Below are 16853 nucleotides of genomic sequence, written 5' to 3'. Positions count from 1 at the left end.
TTAATAAAAAGGAATTAAAACATGATCCCATGAAGATATCAATCGAGCCCTAAAACATGATCTCTAATATTTTGTTATGTGATAAGTTATATCTGTAATTCATATTGTGTCAATGTTGGGTTAATTTTAGTTTCTTTCCATATTCGATTTTATAAAATCATCATGACCTAATAAGAATTTTGTTCATAAACCTTTACATATTGTATCAAATTTATCGTCACATATAACTCTCACCACTAGAAATGTGATATACCTCGCATATCACGTTTATGTGTTATTTCTATCAAAACGTTAATAAATTATGTGAAAATAAAAAGTATTTTAAAAAACAGCACTTTCTGATTTTCTTTTATAATTGAGCATGCATAGTGTAACGTTCTCTAGTTGCTCTTTGAAAAGAAAACAGTTGTTGAAAGCACTTGCAGTTGTAGTTGGCTTTCGTTTGCGACGCAAATAGATAGTGACGACTCTCTAAATAAATTTATAAGAGTCGAAATAGAATCGACAGATGTTCTAAACCCAATAAATAAATCCGGCCCTTATTTCTAGTAATTGGGCCCTTATAGACTCGGGCTTGGGCCGAAGTCTTCATATATTGGCATAGTTTCCATCAACTCATAGCAGGTTGTACTTGAATTAATAATAGCTCCTGTTTTTTCAAAAATAAAATAAAATAAATAGACATAGATACTGTCCCATTTCAGATTTTCAATAGATCATCTTTGAACATTCCATTTTAATGCGTCATTATCTAAAATAAAAATTTAACACATAATTAACAAATATTCTAACATAATTTATTAACTACACCATATATCATTATGATCCACACATTATTATTGTACCACTCACAATTAGTTCACTAACTACACATTGTTTTTGTTTTTGGGTTGTTTCACTTTAAGTATCATATTTCTTTTTATGAAAAAATTAATTTTAAAAGTAAAATTTTTTGGGGTTCACATCTCCACACTCACCTCCAATTCTATGGTTCGAGTATATTCTATTTTTGGGTGTCCCAATCCAAAACCCAATAATATAGTCATATAACATATTATTATTATTATTATTATTATTATTATTATTATTATTATTATTATTATTATTATTATTATTATTATTATTATTATTATTATTATTATATTCTTTTGAAGTTACATATTATTATATATATAATCTTTTTTATGATTATAATAAATTCATAAGCTTCATTACGTGATAAATGAGAAACTCACGTTGATGTACTAAAAATGAGATAAAATTCCAATTGCAACTCTCTCATAAATGAACCATATCAGAGATCGAAGAAGACAGTGACGAGATCATATTAGCCTGACGTTGATTTGCAACTATGTGCAGCTGTAGCAAGATTCTGTATTCAAGAAACTTAACATTAAATAAATGAATAAGTAAAATAAATACATTATTTTTCATTGACATTAAAAAAAAAAAAAAAAAATCCGCGCGAGAGCGGGGGTTTGTTTGTCCCCATTGGCTCCATCTCGTATTCGTATAATCCTACTGTGTGTATTGTATTAATCATCTATACCTGCTATAATCCTGTACAAAAAATCTAACGTTGTACGGTCGTATCCACCTCCAATCAGACGTCCAAATTCGGCTTGCCGTCAACGGTGTCATGCAGATCAATAGAGTGCGGTTTGACAGAGCCGCCGAAAGAATGCCGTGAGCGTTGGTGGTGCGCTCCGGCCGTCCATACGAGGACTAAGGAAACCATGGTTAGAGAGAGAAATAGCAGCGCAGCCCACACCATCTTAGCGTACCTCTTGAGCGGGGCGCACTCGTTTTGGAGGATCTCGGCGAAGGCAAGCTCGACCGTCTCGCACTCCACCAGCGCCTCCATGCCGGGGTACACGTCTAGAAGCTTCTGGATGGACGTCGTGTAGGCTTCGATGGTGTAGTACTCGCTCGCCGCCACCACGATCCCCCCGTTGCACGTCGGCCCCTCCGAGTCGGGGCACACCAGCAGGCGCAGCACCTGCATGCCATCACCAATTCATTAATTAATTAATTAAGCAAAATGTAGCGGGGATGAGATGATTGAGTCGTTACCCGAGGGATGTCGCCTATTTGGATGGAGGAAGAGGGGCAGGTCCAGGGCTGGTACTCGTACAGAGGCGGCGGGGAGAAGGGGTTGCAGATCTGTACGATGTTGCCGTATGATGTGGATATGTTGTTGTTCACCTGCATTTTTTTAAATCTCAGATTTTTGTAATTTTGTGGATTGCAAGAAATCCAATGTGGGAATGGTACCTCGTTTACTAAGTCGTAGATTCCTGCACTCACATCATCCAGGACTGACTTTGCAGACAGCAGCTCGTCGCAGGGTAGGATGGAGCTCAAGCTGTTGTTGTATGGATCCTTCTGGAAGCTTTCTAGCGCCGTGCACGTGTCTTTCGAGAAGCTGGGGAAGCAACACATGTTGAATCAGTATCAAGTAGTATGTGTCTTTTGTTAGTTTAGTGAGAGTTAAGGAAGTGAGGAATGTACTTTTCTAGGAAGAAATAAATTCCAAAAAACAACCAGCATAGGACGGTCAAAATCCAGCATATTGCAATCAGTCTGCAAGAGGGTAAGTGAATTTATGAGAGAAAAAAACTCAATTTTGGCAAATCTTGAACAAGAAATAAGATGGAAACAGTAACACTTACACTTGAACAGTCCTCGGAAATTTTAAGATGCCTAATGCTGTATTAACAAAGAGAATTCAGTTAGTTTTAAGGAATGATTTTGATGCAGTTGATATATTTGGATGGAGGTGAAGGAGTAATTTAGTGTTACCTAGAAGAGCAATGACAGCTACCAAAGTCAAAGAAACTGTGACAGTTGTGATTATATACCTGCAAAGATCAGCAAATAAGCGGTCATTCCTCTGCAGTGAGGCACAAGAGATGGTCATTGCATAGAGAGAGATGGGAGAAGACACATACACAATCTTGAGGACCTTGTCGATGAGGCGCCTGTTCTTTGAAGCTTGCCTGGCTATGTCGTTAGCCTGAGCATCGAGCCTCTGGGACGTTTCACTCAGGAAGCGCGTGGCCTCAGGATCCGCGTCAACAGCTTCAAGTGTAATGCTCATCTCCCTCATGGCTCCAGTTGTGTTGTATATTGTGTCCGAGGCCTCATCTGCTGTGTCGATTATGATGTCTATCACTGTCTTGGCCCTCGCGTGGAACTTGGCATTCCCTCCAAGAGCTAGGCCAATCCCCAATCTGAGATGAACACAAGACATTCAATCCAAATTAACATCTAATGACAAAACATAGTTAGTTAATGTTGTTGGCTTTTGACAGAGTTTACTTACATAGCAAGAAGGGTGAAAACAACAGCCAAAAGAAGAGGTAGGACATAGCAATTTTTGTGACAAAGTTGTCTCTTTTTCTTGAGGTTTCTTCTTCCCTTCAAACAACAGCTTCTTACAAGGAGAAATCCTCCATATAAAACACCACACAGAAGCCACACAGCTGCGATGCTGTATCCGTATATGCCTGTGAATGCAGTCGACTGCACGCGAAAAAACAACATATATAAGACTATAATTCTTGTATGTTTAGACTATTTTTATGCAGAGGAATAGATGCTTACACTCCAATAGTTTTTGTCTGTTATATCATACCCTCCTCTGTATTTCTTGAAACCATCCAAAGGGTCTACTCTCACGGTATCATCCAAGTTTGATCCGTTACTCGTTTCAGCTAATAATCTCCCTGAAATAAATAGTATGTTCATAACTTGATGTGATGATCAAATTTAAATATAGACTTATAAACATGATACCTAAAAAAAATATGTTGAATTAATTACCTGATTGTGAGCTGCTTGACAAGATTGGTAGGGCTGCAAGCAAGGTGAAGTTTAAGGCCATGCTAATGGTGACGATAAGTAGGATTGTTGCCATGGACGAGCCGCCACCTATAGAGACCATATCTTCAACCTGCTGCCACCAAAATCACTAATGAATTTGTGATATTGAAAATACGATAGAAATAATGAGGTACGTACCTAATCTACAACTGGGATTAGATCACTGCCTCCACTAACATGCAGCTTAATTGTTTATTTAATTAAGGCACAACCTATAACTAGGGACTAATTTACCAAGACTGATGATATTTTTCTAATAATCTAGGGATGTAGCCAGGGGCCATAATAAATCAAATTTTGGAAAAAAGGGAGTACTGGAAAAAATATGTGGTTTTGATGTGTGAAACAAATGATGGGAAAAGAATGCAATTAGGCATAAAAGCTATAGTCTTTATCATGGAAAGGATAGTGGGTGCAAGAGAAAAAAAAGAAGCTAATTGAGAGAGAGAGAGGGAAGGAAGGAGGCTTATAGCTTTTTAGAATTAGGTGGGCAAGTAAAGTATATTTTGGTCATGCATCCACCAACATAAAGCACAAAATCAAGAAGAAGATTCAAGGAAAAACAACTTGTTAAAGCATAACAAGAAAAGCTAAAAATCCCAACTTTAATCTTAATTAGCTAGTTCTGGAGTTGTACCATAGAAAGGTCCAAGAACAACGCACTTGGACGTCGGATTTAGGTCGATTTTAAACGTCGTAGTTTTAACTATTAAAGATATGCTCAAAAACCTTGAAGATTCACACACACCGCCATGAAAGGTACATGCAAGAGAAAACCTCAAGAAAAACTTACTGTGAAAAACAAATTAACACTTCTACTTCTTTTCCTCTTGCGTCTTTGGATTTGGATTTGCTTGGTGAAACCAAATTTAATTCGCGTCTTCGATTATTAATGAAGTCTTGTGATAATTTCTTGTTATCCAGTTCGGAGTAGGAATCCTAGCTTGTATTTTCAGAAAGAAACGGGTTAAAGGAGGTTTGGGTTTAATTAATAGGTAGGAAGATATATATATATATGAATAAATATTTTGAAATGAATTTTGGTTCTAGCTCTCAGTCTTGCACTATATATATGGAAATTAAATAAAGTCGTATTGGAATGATAATTGTCATCTAGAAAGTTTGGAATTTTCAAATATTGTTTTATATATTTGATTGTTAGAATTTGCATGAAGTCAAACGCTTCAACAGAGGACCAATCCCATGCGAATTGGACTTTTTTACCCCGTTATCTTTTCCCCGTCTTCTCCTTTAGTCCTTTATTATACCTTCGGTTACTATTTGGGGAGATTTTTCTTAGTTGAAAATTTGGGTTTATATAGATAGATATCATTTGGCTGCTGAATTAAATTTTTCGTGCCAACGGAAAAATAGACTTGTAGTTGGAACCCTATTTAATTAATTGACATGAAATTAAAATTTAAGGTGGGAAATTTCATGTCAGACTTGTCTTAACTCTATATGAAATAAATTTATAATGAAAAAAAGAGAAATAACAAAAATTTATGCTTTTAAATATTTCTTTTTTTTTCCCCTCATTTTCTTCAAAAGAAAAAGTTATCATTTTTCATTCATTCATTTTTTTTATCACTTGAACGAGTGATAACACACCAAAAATAGAGTGACGTCGTGGTGGCTCTTCACGGCGGTCTGTGCCGTGGGGGCTCTTCATAGCGACAAAGCGCAAGAGACGAAGGCGGCAGCGATTTCGACGGCAGGGAGACGGGCCGATTACCGGCGGCGATTGGGAATCGAAGGAAGGGAGTTCAAAAAATGAAAGGAGAGGAGTTCTGAAAATCTGAAAATCAAAGGAGCCCGATTAATTAATTAATCTCCTCAACCTAGGGCTCACTGACGGAACAGAATCCGTCGGTAAATTTTAATGAATAAATTCAATTATTGATTTTTAAATGAAATAACGACGGTAACAAGTCCATCAGTAAATTAAATTAAAATAATTGATTATTAATTAAAAAAATTTAATAACAAAATATTCTTCGTCGGTGCTCAATCCGTCGGTGATTTAAATTAAAATATTGATTCATAATTTAAAAATAGTTTAACAGCGGAAATACGTTCGTCGGTAATTTGTCTGTCGGCAAAATAGTCGACCGGTCGAGATTTTCCTTTTCATCGTTGTACCGTCGTCGGTGATCCACGATGGACACAAGTCCGTCGTAAATTCTGTCGGTGTCCGACACCTTTTCTTGTAGTGAAAGAAGGAACAAACAATGGTAAAATTCTCTTTTATAGAAAATGAGGGGAAAAAATTGTGGTGAAGTATGATTGAACGAGTATAGATTTAATCGGTATATTATCATTGGATTTCGAATTATACCTAGTGTTGCTTGAGAAACGAGAGAGAAAAGTAAGGTTGAAAGCACAAAAATTCGATTGCCACTGTATTGCAAATGAAGATAGCGTCCGTTTACAAGGTACGTGCTCATGGCTATTTATAGATTACACGTTAAGGGTAAAAGGGTAATTTCATCATTGGAGCACGCATCTCGCGTGGTCGGGGGCATAATAGTAATTCTGTCTTCAAGCGGGAGATTTTTCCGCTCTTTTGGTGATTCCTCTGGCGAAAGCCATTTCCCTGGCGAGAATGACTTCTCTGGCGCGGACCGTTCCTCTGATAAGGCCCATCCCTCTGACTTCTCTGCGGAAGCCCATTTCTCTGATGAAGCCCACTCCTCTGTCTTATATCATTTCTCTGCTCTGCACATATTACTCTTCATCAAATTGAAACATTTAAATACATAAATTTTTGTTATTCATTATTTTTCCATAATAAATTAATCAATAAAAAAGAATATACCTTAACTATACATATTAGGGTGCGTGTACTTTGATGGATAAATTTATTATTGGAAAATGAGAGAGAACAAAAATTTATGCCTTTAAATATCTCTTTTCTTTTTCAACATTTGACACAAAAGAAAAATTCACCATTTTTCCTTCCTCATTTTCACTTCAAGAATGGATAATATTATTCCTCTATTTTTGAGTGGATAATATTATTCATCCATTAAGTGAAAATAAGAAAAAAAATGACGAACTTCTCTTTTGTGTTAAATATTGAAAAAGAAATAAGATATTTAAAGGCATAAATTTTTATCATCCTTCATCTTTTACTGATAAATTTATCCATCAAAGTAAAAGCACCCTTAAAAAAAATATCAAGCTAAAATATAAGTAGTTCATCATATAATATGTGGACTGTGGAGCATAGCAATCTTATTAGACTCCATATCGTTTTCCTCTCAAATAAAAAAAATAAAAATAAAAATAAATTACGCCATCTTTTTATAATCATCTTTTATACTTACAAAACGAGGCCCCATTTTCTTTTTCTTTCTATTTTTTTGTTTTCTGAAAACTATCGTGCTGTTTTCAATTGTAAACTTTTTTCCTATTAAGAGTGGTACACACAAAATAATGGGACAGGTGATCTCATGTGGTAAATAACAGATGGGATCCTCAATAAGTATTTCAGTAGTGCCTTCATTTTCGGAGAATCGCAATCTTAAAAAATGTCATTACATACAATTATAATATAGTATATCGATCTGACTATGGATATTTATTATGTATGTCATCTTAACATTTGAGAGAGTATAAAATAGTAGTAGAATTTTTTTCAATTTCTTTAATAAATAAATTAGAGTTCAAATCCGTGAAGCAATTTAAGTTCTTTCCCTGCAGTTGCACTAACGAGTAAGGAGTAAACATTCTTTTAATTTAACACACACTACATATGTTGTTTGTTTGTTTTTTGTGAATATGTTGGGTTAAAGGTAAAGCCCCATGCCATGCCCTATCAATATTTTGAAACAGACAGACAGGAATGGGAAAAATAGAGAAAGGAGTTAAGTATGGATCAACAACACAAAACAGCAGCCCACATGACTGCCAAAGTCTAATACTCTATAATCAAAATCTGACTATTTACATCCTATTAATCAAAATCAAACCACATTTATCCATTCCTACTAACAAAAATCCACCTTCACTAAATTGTACAGTAAAAAACTCTACCTGCCAAAAGACTGGCGCCAAACTCAACAACTCCTTCGCTAATACTCATTTACAACCGATCAATGAATATAATTATCCTTTTTTTTTTTTGGATCAATGAATATAATTATCCTTAAAATAGAAATTTCAATAAAAATAATACTCTTAAAATCTTGCGTAGATAAGTAAACTTCTTTATAAAAGTGGGTATATATATCTTGAAATTTTTATCTAGAGGTGTTATCACGCACATACTAATTAAATGAAAATGAAAAAATAAAATACCATAATCGAACCTTTTTGACGTAGCCACTTTTGGAGTAATTGGAGAAATTAATTAACAGAACGAGGACAAATATATTTAAAAGCAAGTCATAGGTTCTAACCAAAATAAGAATTAAGAATAGACAAAAGAAAAAGTCATTTAATTTAATTATGATGAGATAGAAGTGCAACGAATCTGACTCGTCTTTCCAACCGAATTTCTAAAAGTAGTCAAGTCACAGAAGGAGGAAATTAGATTCCGGTCAATATTAGAGCCTTCAAATAAATACCATCTGATTATTAAAATCCCAAATTATTTTATCAATAGTATCGGAACGTGTGAATAGCGCTTTTCTGAAAATGATTACGGAACTGATTACGTTAGTTCAAGAATTACGATTTTACGTACGTGAAAACGCGAGAGCTGATTCATGTAGGTCTTGTTTGTCGACTAAAACTTAATTAAGAAAACATTATTATTTCACCAAACCAACGCAAAATAATACTGTATATAGTGAAAAAAAGTCACTTCGTCAAAATTACGTGCGAGTTGAAAATAAATGAAAACCAACGAAATATTGTGCCGAGTAATTTTGTAAACCATTTACTTTTTCTCATGGCTTCAAATTTATTTCGGCCAAAATTTGGAACTCCAGAATATGATTTTTTTAGGATAGTGTTTGGTTTGGTGGGTGAAATAAATAAAACTAATAGGATAGAGTAAGATTGGGATTGTTTGAATTATTTAGTTTTGTGTTTGAATTAATTGATTGTGATGTAGGATAAATTAAAAGATTGTGATATATATATATATATATATATATATATATATATATATATATATATGGTTGATTATAGTGAAAATCGCAATTTAAAATGAGATCTGAGACCACTGCACTGAGGTGTAAGTTACTGCATTCGTTGTACAATTAACTGCATGCGGGAAAATGGAAAATAAAAAATAAAAAATTGCTCCCTTCAAAATTCGAACCCAGATGGTGCATTTATCCATCAAAATGATGCATCCACCATTAATATTTATGATCCAAGGATTGATGATGGTTCTCCGTTCTCATTTGAACCCTTCCTATATATATAGAGAGAGAGAGTGAGTGAGAGAGAGAGAACTTTAGTAGAAAACAATAATGTTTATTTTCTATAATATTCCTACCAGAAATGTAAAAAAAAATAATGACAAATGAAATCAATAATAATTTCAGTGAAGGTATGTGTGATTGAAATTTTGCATTATAATAGAGGGTCTAAATAATCAATTTAATTTTAAGATGATAAATAATTATTCAATTGAATTATTAGAGTGTGAATCGAGTTAATTCATCACACATTAAATTATGCAATTTAAATATTTAATTAAATTGAATGATTTTATTAATAACTTTTTTATTATTGAACCAAACACCCCCAGATGTTTCGTTACTTGTTAGTCCGAATGTATTGTTTTAATTTGAAGAAACGGACATTATATGTTGCTTTCACGATAATTGGATACGTCTGATATATAAAGTTACAGAAAACTCTTTTAATTTTTGGAATCCTCCTTTTATAGAGTTTGTGCAGCCAAAATAGGCTTTTTGGGGTGGGGTCATAATTCATAAGAGTTAAAGGTTGGGGGCGGAAAAATTGAGTGATCCAAAGATTTTTATTTTTCATAGAGAAGTAACTAACTCAAAGCCATAATAAATGACATTTAAGTAGTCGTGGACTAAGTTCCGAATTCGAAAATAAATTCTAAAATATTATCAAATCGGTAGATGATTCAATATTGAATAATTGTATTTCTCTTTTTTTTAAGCATCCATGTAACTCATTTGATCTTTCCCCAATCAATTATAGACACCTTCAAAATGAACCAAAATGAATAATCCAGAATACTGTTAATTTATATATATATATATATATATATATATATATATAAGAATAATCTTTAATATTAGCTACCGCTATAAAAAAAAGTTATATATATCGCCACTTTTAGTTACTTTGTCACACTTGGATGCTATATGCTAATCTATGTTTAGTTTGCTGTTTTTAAGCTATTTCAATTATATGATAGTATTGGAGTTATAAATAACCCTCTTTATTGTGTAATTTGACATAAAGCAAACCATTTATGGTTAGCAAGCTGATAGGTTGCAAGTGGGATGCCACTAATGTCATTTTACACAAGTGTGAAATAAAATAGGAGATAAATACTCTACAATAGCTATTGGCCTAAATAAACATCTAGGGGCAAATATTCTGGTCCAACTTCCAAGTGTGACAAAACTTTTGTAGACAAATTGCCAAAACAATGGCTAGAAAAACCTTATGTTATTTTATAAAAGTGGCTAATTTTACAATTTTGCTTATTCAAAATGGCTAAGATTATATATTGCTCAACTAAGTTATCCATCCGTATATAAAGGGTTTTCATTAAATTTTATAACCATAAATATGATAATTAAGAAAGAACATTAACAAAATGGAATTAGAAAAACGAATTAAGAAAAGTGAAGGTTAAAAACCCCAAGTAACAGATAAAAAACAAATAGACTACCAGAAAACAAAACCATTAAGAGAAATACCAAAACTACAACATAAAAGTGGAAAACTCTAGTTCTTGGCAAGTTATCATCAAGATTCTTGAATTATCCAAAAATGGAAAAACTCCACATCTTTAGTAAAGTAGTTCACAAGTAACTGCTAATCTATGTTTGAATCAACAAACTTAGGTACCATACTCACAGCATAAGGTGCACCGTGCATGCAATAAGCCTTTGCAGAATTACCAGAGAATGTCATCATATTCTTTGTGCTTTTCAAGTCTGCATAAGATCAGATAAACCAAAGTGAGCATATCAGAAACTAGCATGATACCGAGTCGAACAAATCATTCTGCGATTCTGTATCTGCATCTCGTTAATGAAGAATTGAGGTCTAAACAGTTGCAAGAAATAAAGATGTGCAAAGGTCCTTATACAAACTCATACACTTGATTACTTGTCTGTTAAGTGTATCCAAGTTAACATCGAATACTAACTAGCAATAGAGAGGTAACATTTTATCAAAATCCACACACACACACACATGTAATGAAATATGTGTTTTCTGAGGTTTAGCAGCCATGAGCTGCCATGAACATTTAAATAATTTCTACTATTGCTCCTGTTCTGTTTAACTCGTGTAAGCATCAATAAAATGGACTTTCTGATACCACCATCATGCATATCAAAGATACAAGATTCTATTATCGAGTAATACAGCTCCTTTCAAATGAGTATAAACAACTAAACTCAACTGCCAAATGCAACTTCAACGCTGTTGTTAACGAATGAGAAAAAAACATAACGAAGCAGGAGATGAGTCAAGAGAGATATGAACCTTTCTATCTTTAGTTCTCCTCTGATCCATGTCTTGCTACTCTTGCTAGCTTCTTTCTTCTGTGATACCAAATTCAATTGATAGATCACTAATTTAAAAATAACTCATGCCCTTCTACATATCCATCACTTAAAAGAGAGTGTGAAATCCAATGAATTATCGTTCTCATCTAAGCGTTGAGATCATCTAAATCATCAAGAAATAAGTTGAAGGAAATAGCATATACTATTTCAGTGATGTTGGAGGTAAGAACAGTTACAAAAGCAAGATCAAATATCTCATAATTTAACAATTGTTGTGGCTCGTGGTTACAAAGTTACAATCTACTAGAATATATACTGAGAAAAGGACTCACACTCATCCTCGCATGACGTAATGCAACATCCCGGATTGATTTTTCATTTAGCAGCGCAGAAATCTTTGCATAGCGCATGACACTGTTTGACTCGGAGGCATAACTGCATGAAATCTCAACTAATAGTAAAATTTCATGGGGTAGAGATCTTTTGAAGAAGCCACATAACTGGGAAGCCATTAATCGAAATTCAGAATACAGAAACCAATCCCAACACAAGAGACATGAAAAAAAAGAGCTCGATCACATTATCAAGATTCAAGAAAGATCAAGAAAAGCATAAACCACACAAGAATTTCAGCTGTAAAATGCAAATACGCTACATTAACGAACTACTAAGCGACTTCAAAGAATCAATATGAGCAATCAAGAAAAAATTCAAATTCCAGCCACAAGAACCAGAAATTACATACTCCAAATCATCAAATAAATCACAGAATCACCAAGAGTAAAAAATCAAGAAACAACCTATAAATAGAAATGAAAATGCACTTACACGAGCAGGCCCTTCTGCAATAAGGCATCCTCCTGTCCTGAGGGCGGGCCGGCATGGTCGATGGCCCAAGGCCCCAAAAAATTGAGGGCCCAATTTTTTAATATATCTCATTAATTATAGGCTTTATGTATACTAAAAAATTTAGATAACCTAATTTATTGTCAAAAATTCAAAGTTCAATTTAAAATCAATTTCAAATTAATTTGATAATAATTTTGTAACATAATTTTGAGGGCCCAAAATTTTAAATATATCTCATTAATTATAGACTTTATATATACTAAAAAATATTGGGCAATATAACTTATTGTCAAATTTATATTATATTAAAACTTCAAAGTTCAAATCGAAATATAAAATTATGCTGACAATGCCAGTTATTGACATACTGTTATACTAAAAGGAGCTTCTCAATTTTAAAATCGTTGAAAACGCATTTGAGATCGTCAATGTCCCTAGAGAGATTGAATGATTTGACAATATTTATATATATAAGCTCAACCACTTTCAAAAATAGTAAGTTATGTTTTCCTGTCAAAAATCACCTTACTATTTTTGGAAATAATTTTTTGTTTCTATTTTTTTTTATCAATTTCGTCTACACTAGATAATAATAATAATAATAATAATAATAATAATAATAATAATAATAATAATAATAATAATAATAATAATAATAATAATAATAATAAATTCATACAAAAACGTACTAAAAATTTAATAAATGTAAACCATATTAGAAATTCTATTTTTAAGATATATATATATATATATATATATATATATATATATATATCTACAAATTTATATTTTAAGCTAAAGAGTTCTAAAATGAACAAATATAAGTTTAATCTTTATAATTGCATTAAATTGTTATAATAAAAAATATTAATATAAAAATATTAATATATAGTAAAAATATGAAAAAACAAAATAAAATAAACAAATTTTAAAATGTTATGATCCTTGATCATGATAAATTTTAAATTTCATCGTTGCTAGGTTGTATTTGTTAATTTTATCAAAATACAAATTTTAAAATTAAACTATATATTCATTATATATATATATATATAATAGATATAGATATAATATATTAACACACTCACACACACACACACACACACACATATATATATATATATATATATATATATATATATTAGTACTGTGTATATTTCAGTAGAAATTTTGTATAAGTTATTTTAATATAATGTGTATATATTATATCATCTTTAATTTTGTCATGTATGAACGAAATTAAAATTCAGGGAAAATTCCGGAATGAGCTAAAGTTTATGTATTTATATTGCAACTTTATATAGTTGAAAAAATAGCAAAATTCACTAATAGTTTGTGGATTTACAGTCAATTAACGTCTCAAAAAAATATATTATGAAATGCAAATCAGTAAAAAGTAATTAAAAGTTCCAAAAAACATTTCAAAACTACTAGAATATCTAGATATTTTGGTGGAAATTTTTTAAATAGATAATAATAATCGTTAGTTAAAAGGTTTTGTCAAGATCTTGGTCATTCATTTTATATGCCTCCAATTATAAGATAATTTTATCTTCATTTTAATGCTATTATCTTTATTAGAGTTATTTTAGATAATAATATAAGTAACTTATAGAATTTTATTTTCTAAATATAATATTCTAAAAAATATAATTTTGTTTGCCGTGCATCACACGCGAGTAATACTAGTTATGTATAGAAAAAGAGATTAAGAGATTTTAGATAAGATGTGGATGATTTTGCAAGTAAAATTTTTTACTAGATAAAGTCATTTTTTATAAGTAATGGAAAATTTTGTTTTTTAATATATTGATGCGCTAATATATTAAGGGCTCATTTTTATAATTTGGCGCAGGGCCTCATTATTCTCAGGACCGGCCCTGCTCCTCAGCAGTCCAGTCAGAGAGAAGGTGGGAGCAGCGCAATCGCCATGCACAGAGCTATCTTTGTATGCAGCCATAACACTACACATGCATTGGTGATTGAAAGTCAGAGAGAAGGTGGGAGCAGCGCAATCGCCATGCACAGAGCTATCTTTGTATGCAGCCATAACACTACACATGCATTGGTATATTTCAATCGCAAAAACTTTTATATTAGTTGAAGAATACCAGAATATAGGAATGAATGTATAACCAAGAAAACGGAGACCCTTTTGGGGTTGTATCCGGAATCAAGGATTAGAATGGAAATTAACCTGAAATATCTGCGGTAGGTTTTAGGCTGAAATTTGAATGAAAATTAAGGGAGAATCTGTAGTGCACGTAGAGACTGCAAGAGTGGGGTTGGGCTGCTGCATACAATTGGGTCCTACTTATTTGGACTGCCTATTTATATTTATATTTTCTCTTTTTTTTGGATGAAAGAAAAATTTGGAGTTTTCCTATTCTCTATTTTTTTTCTCTCTTGCTCTCTGATCTCTCCTACTTATTTGGTCTGCCTATTTATATTTATATTTTCTCTTTTTTTTGGATGAAAGAAAATTTGGAGTTTTCCTCTCATCTCCAGTTAACCCTCTAAAAGAAAGAGTTAAATATATTCCAATAGTAAATATTTAAATATATTCCAATAGTAAATATTTATATTTTCTCTTTTTTTTGGATGAAAGAAAAATTTGGAGTTTTCCTATTCTCTGTTTTTTTTCGTCTCTTACTCTCTGATCTCTCCTACTTATTTGGTCTGCCTATTTATATTTATATTTTCTCTTTTTTTTGGATGAAAGAAAAATTTGGAGTTTTCCTCTCATCTCCAGTTAACCCTCTAAAAGAAAGAGTTAAATATATTCCAATAGTATAATAAAAAAAAATACTAATCGACGTAAATATTATTACTATTATTTTGAGTTTAATTCAAGAGTTAAAAGATAAAAAAAAATACTGATCTCTCCTACTTATTTGGTCTGCCTATTTATATTTATATTTTCTCTTTTTTTTGGATGAAAGAAAAATTTGGAGTTTTCCTCTCATCTCCAGTTAACCCTCTAAAAGAAAGAGTTAAATATATTCCAATAGTATAATAAAAAAAATACTAATCGACGTAAATATTATTACTATTATTTTGAGTTTAATTCAAGAGTTAAAAGATAAAAAAAAAATACTAATCGACCACAGTGGGAGTCGAACCCACGACCTTTTGATCCGAAGTCAAACGCGCTAATCCACTGCGCTATGCGGTCGAATATGATGTATTTTTCTAAATTTGCATTTTGTCATAGCTATTGTTTAAAATTTAACATTCACTCCATTATCTATATTGGCTCTATCTTTCCCACTTTTAGTTTATTACCTGGATGATGGATTGCATTGGGCCATACGATATATTTCAAAATACAAATCATTACTTTAATTATTCTCTAGCGAATAAATGGGCTGAAGTTAATACAACTTGGCCCATAGTTCACTAGTGTCTTATATAAGGTTCATAACAATGCAAATCTTTACAATTTTCTTTGAGTTGAAGAATAGGGAATTGAGATTTGTACCGTGATCTCTCATCTTTAATTAAAAAAGGGTAAGAATACTATTGAGCTATAATGCTTTGGGGTTATCACAAAAAAATATACAAATTTTGATGAAAATTGTAATTTTCACCTAAATTTTTAATTAAGCCAAAAAGTACATAATTTTATAATAAATAAATAATCAAAACATTAAATATTGAATTAAAAATTGATTTTTGTGGATCAGACTAAGCTCTAATTTCACCGAAAGTCAAAACTCATGTGAAAATTGCAACTAAAATATAGTTTTATTTATTTTTTTGGCCAAAATCCCTAATGCTTTTAGTATCTTCACACTTAATATATATATATATATATATATATATATATAGGGGAGGGCTACGGTAAAAACACTTCTTAAAATATAAATATAAACGTTTTTTAATGTACGAATTTTATCCAACAGGGTTACGAATTCATCAAACATGGTTACGAATTGCGAAAAATAATGTTTTGCTACCTTTGGGATTCGAACTCAGGACCACGAATTCATCCAACAGGGTTATGAATCAACCGTAGATCTTGATGATCTAAAGGCTGAAAATCATTTATATTTTATACACTTAAGAGTGCTTTTATTCTAGCCCTCCCCTATATATATATATATATATATATATACACACACACGTTTATGAGACCAAAGCATGGTAAATAAGCAGATAATCACCTACATTACAAAAATGGGGTGAAATCTCGATTTCATTTTTTGGTTTGAGCTCGAGCGTCTAAGAGCATCAACAACCCTTGCACCCACTCCAGCAATGGTATTGCACCCGCCCGGGTTCAATAGATTTTAATTTCATTTTCTATTTACTTTTATTCTTTTTTCAATTTAAATTAAACAACTTCAATTTTAACAACATAAAATTCATTCAACTAAAAATCCAAACATTACAAATAAAAAAAAACAACAAATATTTAAAACATCCAATTTT

The 16853-nt window shown here is 32.0% G+C and overlaps 1 protein-coding gene and 1 non-coding gene across 5 annotated transcripts; both read right to left on the bottom strand.

Moving 5' to 3' along the window:
• Positions 1 to 1377: 1377 nt before the first annotated feature.
• Positions 1378 to 4910, bottom strand: LOC130995846 (uncharacterized). Of its 4 annotated transcripts, none has more exons than XM_057921318.1 (11): positions 4679 to 4910; positions 3826 to 3958; positions 3607 to 3728; positions 3326 to 3525; positions 2952 to 3233; positions 2803 to 2861; positions 2673 to 2709; positions 2512 to 2583; positions 2275 to 2425; positions 2074 to 2205; positions 1378 to 1999 (listed from the first exon to the last, which is right to left on the bottom strand). In XM_057921318.1, the coding sequence occupies exons 2-11, from the start codon at positions 3944 to 3946 to the stop codon at positions 1604 to 1606; spliced, it is 1572 nt and encodes a 523-aa protein (XP_057777301.1). In that variant the 5' UTR covers positions 3947 to 3958; positions 4679 to 4910; the 3' UTR covers positions 1378 to 1603. The 4 variants fall into 4 exon arrangements, with proteins under 4 accessions (XP_057777301.1, XP_057777284.1, XP_057777291.1 ...); XM_057921301.1 differs by having other exon boundaries at positions 3826 to 3955; positions 4679 to 4885; XM_057921308.1 differs by lacking the exon at positions 4679 to 4910 and adding an exon at positions 4024 to 4372 and having other exon boundaries at positions 3826 to 3955.
• A 10610-nt stretch (positions 4911 to 15520) lies between these two features.
• On the bottom strand, positions 15521 to 15594 carry TRNAR-UCG (transfer RNA arginine (anticodon UCG)). The gene has a single exon. It is a non-coding gene; the product is annotated as a tRNA-Arg (tRNA).
• Between the last annotated feature and the right edge of the window lie 1259 nt (positions 15595 to 16853).

The sequence above is a fragment of the Salvia miltiorrhiza genome, chromosome 1 (genome assembly GCF_028751815.1).
Source record: "Salvia miltiorrhiza cultivar Shanhuang (shh) chromosome 1, IMPLAD_Smil_shh, whole genome shotgun sequence".
Lineage (NCBI taxonomy): Eukaryota > Viridiplantae > Streptophyta > Magnoliopsida > Lamiales > Lamiaceae > Salvia > Salvia miltiorrhiza.
This window is presented reverse-complemented; position numbering and strand designations above follow the sequence as displayed.

Excerpts from the sequence above, each read along its gene's own strand:
- LOC130995846 (XM_057921318.1), bottom strand. The coding sequence starts at position 3,946 with ATGGTCTCTATAGGTGGCGGCTCGTCCATGGCAACAATCCTACTTATC. Across the intron at positions 3,526-3,606 it reads CAGACAAAAACTATTGGAGT|TCGACTGCATTCACAGGCAT; the intron begins GTAAGCATCTAT and ends TTTCGCGTGCAG. Across the intron at positions 3,234-3,325 it reads GTTTTCACCCTTCTTGCTAT|ATTGGGGATTGGCCTAGCTC; the intron begins GTAAGTAAACTC and ends TGTTCATCTCAG.